The sequence below is a fragment of the Orycteropus afer genome, unplaced genomic scaffold, assembly GCF_000298275.1.
Source record: "Orycteropus afer afer isolate SDZICR_OR568_19922 unplaced genomic scaffold, OryAfe1.0 scaffold00004, whole genome shotgun sequence".
Classification (NCBI taxonomy): Eukaryota; Metazoa; Chordata; class Mammalia; order Tubulidentata; family Orycteropodidae; genus Orycteropus; species Orycteropus afer.
The window spans coordinates 20,639,876-20,644,705 of NW_006921591.1; the positions used below are offsets into that span (position 1 = coordinate 20,639,876).

Genomic DNA, 4,830 nt, shown 5'->3' on the forward strand with positions numbered 1-4,830 from the left:
TAAGCACCTGAGAGAGAGTGGGCATCTCCCAGAACATTGTATTGTGCCACGCCCAACAGAAATAACCCAGGTGGATAGCTTCAGCAATCAGGGGCTGCTCAGTTGCTCATACAAAATCCCACCTTGGAGTTGACAAAGACTTATGGGTAGAAAAGCCACACTAAGTAATTTACTACACCGCAGGTAGTAAGGGAAACACAGAAGTAGGACAGTAGAGTTGGAAGATTCTTCAGAGACCATATAACCTGGAGGCCAGTCCTATGGCTTGATTTGGGCCTTGGAGGCTTTGTTTGACTTGCATTTTGTTGAAAAAACTTGAATTTCTCACCACATTTGAGCATCTGTGTAGTTAAATATCTAATGGTTGTAAAAATTTCCTACTGTTCCCTTTTCAGGCCTCTAGCTCAGTTTAACTGTAGTATCCTGAGGTTTTAAGCCCATCTGTTTTTAGTGATGCAAATAGTTGTTTCTTCTATGTGTGAATCAGGATTTTCTTGATACTATACACTCACATTAAAATATAGGAGTAAGTTAGATGTTGAGACTCATGTACAGTGTCAGTTGTCACCCATAACCCATAGTTACAAATTTTAGTTTTTCTCAGAGTAGCATCATTACTCTTAGTAAAACTTCTAAATCACATTTAAAGAGCTCTGGTAGCATAGTGCCTAAGATGTTTGACTGCTAACCAGAAGGTTGGTGGTTCAAACCCACCAGCCACTGCGCGGAAGGAAGACTGGGCAATCTAGTTCTGTAAAGATTTACTGCCTCAGAAACCCATTGTGGGGTCCTTATGAGTCAGAAGTGACTCGATGGCAGTTAGTTTGGAAACCACGTTTGCTATTATCATCTATAATCTTTTTGTACTCATCAAAATTATATATCACTTTCTACTTTTTGTAAAATTTTGTACTCATGCTTTTCAATGATTAAACTTATAATAAGTATATTATAGATTTGAAATTGTAAAATTTATACTAAATTCATCTAATATATTTGAATGCCATATTGTTCTTCATGTTTTATATATTGGAATTTCACTTGAGATTTTATTTGAAAACAGATTTTATTTCTAAAATGTTTGAATGTGGTTATACCAAACCTGTTGTTCTCAAGGCCTCTATACCCTAATCTCTCAACCTAATAAACATGTTTACATTAATACAGATTTCATGAGCACTGGAGGTTTGTGTTGCAACGCTTGGTCTTCTTGGCAGCATTTGTTGTGTATTTGGAATCAGAAACACTAGTGACTCGAGAAGCGGTTACAGAAATTCTTGGCAGTAAGTAGTGGTGATCTGCATAATCAGGCATAGGAGCTTAATTTTTTGGTGGAAAGGGTTTTTGCTTGTATTGCTTGTATTAAGAAAAATAGAATTTTGCTTAAAGAGGTTGGGCAATCTATTTCTGTAATGATACTGCCTCGGAACCCAAAGAGGGGTCACCGTGAGTTGGATCTGAATTGACGGCAGTGCGTTGCATTGCATTAGTTGCTAGTGTTGTAAAAATTTGTGAGAAACCAGTTTGAAAGATTCATCCTTTCCGTACTAGTTTTGAGAATAATTGAATGTGTATACCTAGATCTAGATTAGATCTAGATATTCTCAGTCCTAAATTCCATTGTCATGATGACCTTAATTTGAATAATTTATTTTTCAGTTGAGCCAGATCGGGAGAAAGGATTTCATCTGGATGTAGAAGATTATCTCTCAGGAGTTCTAATTCTTGCTAGTGAACTGGTAAGAAACTTGCTTTTTGATCGCCCACTTCATTGTCAATTTTTTAAAATGAATATAAAAATTCAGAAAATCGAAAATAGTTTCTTACTTGTCTCTTAGTCACCAGGTAGTCATTGACTATATGCATTGCATGTTGCTGGTCATCAGATGAATGCTAATTCAAATGATGAGATGGTTAGTTACACTTAAAACTGTGTGAACTTTTATACATTTTAATATAATGACAAGACAGATATATTATTAACTGTTAATTCATAGATAGTTTTGGAGAACAGTGTATATAATTGTATAAATTATTCTTGTCTTTCATTCTCTTCATCTTTCTCCTGGAAAATTGCCCCATAAAAATAAATTCAAAAGGAGAAAAAAAGAGGTGTTATTAAGGTGTTCATGATAGCATTATTTATATTTATGAAAAATTGTAGATCACAGAAATTTTTACAAAAGGGAGATGAGTTTGTAAGTTATTAAGTAAATTAGTAATATCGAACAATTGTTAAAAATGGTAATTACAAAGACTGGTATAGGAAGTTTCTCTTTTTATGACTGTGTTGATTCATGCCAGATTGGAAATAAAACACCTGGTTTTTCTCAGAGTTTGAGATACAGCTCTAGAGCAGGGATCAGCAAACAATGGTTTGTGCTGCCTGGTTTTATAAATACATTTTTATTGGAGCATAGTGGCACATGTTCGTGTAGTTGTGGGCTGTGGCTGCTTTCACTGTACAGTAGCAGAGTTGAGTAGTTGTGACAGAGGCTATATAGCTTGCAGAGGTGAAAATATTTATCTGGCCCTTTAAGAAGTAGTTTGCCTATCCTTGCTCTATAGAAAAACTCCAGAATAAAATGAAGTGTTTATTCCAGGTATTCCTTGATCTTTGGCCCCAAGTCCTGTCAGCTTGTAGCTTCTTTCTGCCTGTGTTCCAAGATTGCATTACAGTTGTGGTCATTCACATCTTCATTCTTCATTGATCATAGGAAATGGGGAAAAGGCCCCCCCACACCTTTAAGGACTTTTCTTTGAAGTTTCACACATAGTTTCTACTATTTTAGTAGCATATATACGTAAGGGGGAGCTCTGGTAGCATAGTGCCTAAGGCACTTGACTGCTAACCAGAAGGCTGGCGGTTCAAACCCACCAGCCACTCCTCGGAAGGAAGGTTGGGCAATCCTACTTCCGTAGTGATACTGCCTCGAAAACCCAAGGAGGGGTCGCTATGAGTCGGGGCCGACTCGACGGCAAATAACAACAACAACAACAACATATACGTAAGGCAGAATCTGAGTAGGTGAGTGTGTGGCTAAGATGTGAGGAATTCTACTGAGGAAGACAAGGACAGCGGATACTCGGACCCAACAGGTAGTGTATGCCACTTGCCCCAGGCTTCTTACCTAGTTGGAGAGACTTAACCAGGGAACTCACCTTCAATATTAGTGGTCCAGTGTAAGGGGTGTGTTTAAAGTCATAAGTGGTGGGAATGCTGTAGAAAATTAGTTTAGAAAAGCCTGGAAAGAATAATGGGAAGGATTTTTATGGAGAAGGAGTTAGATCTTGAAATAAATCTTACCTATCCTTTAAGGCAATGTTGTATTGAGTAAATTTTAGCTTCTTAAACCATCTCTTTGTCTTACTGCTATTTGATGACTAAAGCTGTAGCTCGGTGGGGCAGCTCTAGAAATGTAATCATTTGGCTTAGAATTGAGGAGGTAGCAGAGTGGCAGTGATTACTCTGACATTTCTTTCATTTGTACATTAGCAGAAGTGAGCTGTAAAGTTGACGTGAATAATTTAACACACTTTTTTGCACAGAGCTCTGGTAGCGTAGTGCGTGAGGCACTTGACTGCTAACCAGAAAGCTGGCGGTTCAAACCCACCAGCCACTCCTTTGAAGGAAGATGGAGCAATCTACTTCCGTAGTGATACTGCCTTGGAAACCCAAGGAGGGGTCGCTATGAGTTGGGGCCGCCTTGACGGCACATAACAACAACAGTCAGTTTAAAAAATTAGGGAAATTTTAGAATATATTGATTGTATTAAATCTTTATTTGGTTAAAATTGTCTCATTTTCAGTGAGGTTCTTTTCAGTTGAGAAACTTACATTTAATCTGTGTTCACACACAGAATGAGAGGGAACATCAGCGTAGCTGTATAGGCCTGCCGTTTTCCTCATAGTTGTGATTCGGGGAGAGATGTGCTAAGGAGGTATCCTTTTGTAACGTGTCCCCTGTTTATTTTCTTGTGCAGTCGAGGCTGTCAGTCAACAGTGTGACTGCTGGAGACTACTCCCGGCCCCTTCACATCTCCACCTTCATCAATGAGCTGGATTCGGGTTTCCGCCTTCTCAACCTGAAGAATGATTCATTGAGGAAGCGCTATGATGGCTTGAAGTATGATGTGAAGAAAGTAGAAGAAGTGGTCTATGATCTCTCCATTCGTGGTTTCAATAAGGAAACGGCAGCTGCTCATGTAGACAAATAAGAGGCTCTTTCCCTCCTGACCTTGTTTACCTCAGAGGTAACAAGTGAGGGGTGAGCACAGTGCCTCTTATGGTAGTTAGGATGCCCAGTTGCTAAACACTGCGCTTTATTTTCTTAACCAGTTGTGTGGTGTCTAAGAAGTAAAACACTTTTTGGGGGTTTAAAAAAAAAAAATCAAGGACAGAATTTTGTTTGTTGTTACAGTGAATTTGCTCTGTAATTCAGTGTGTTTTAGTTTTGTCAAGAAGTGTAAATGTCAGTCTTTTGGTGAAGTCTGTTTCTTGCTTACCCTGATGTGTACTGATTGAGAAGTTTATTGTTTTGTTTGTGATCTGACCTTTGATGTTTTCTGTATACCATGTTAGCCATCCAGATCCAGGTATATCCTGGATAGCGTATAAAAAATAATTAAAATGGACGGTTGCCATGTAAAGGCAAAGAATAACTTATTTTATATTCTTTTTTCTTTATTTAAGCCTTATGAGCAAATCCCATGTAGAATTTTTTTTTTTTGCAAGGGAGTTCTAGCCCCCAGGGTTCTCTTTTATGGACCTCAAAATATAAAAGATTTCAACTGCAAAGGCAGGCTCAAGAGATTATCAGGAAGTTGTAT

The 4,830-nt window shown here is 38.2% G+C and overlaps 1 protein-coding gene across 1 annotated transcript in view; it reads left to right on the forward strand.

The window, feature by feature from the left end:
* TSN (translin) overlaps positions 1-4,218 on the forward strand; it is a 9,041-nt gene extending 4,823 nt beyond the window's left edge. The window contains exons 4-6 of the mRNA XM_007937937.2: positions 1,168-1,283; positions 1,660-1,739; positions 3,985-4,218. Coding sequence (XP_007936128.1) covers positions 1,168-1,283; positions 1,660-1,739; positions 3,985-4,218 — 430 coding nt within the window. The remainder of the gene's footprint in view (positions 1-1,167; positions 1,284-1,659; positions 1,740-3,984) is intronic.
* The last annotated feature ends 612 nt before the right edge of the window (positions 4,219-4,830 follow it).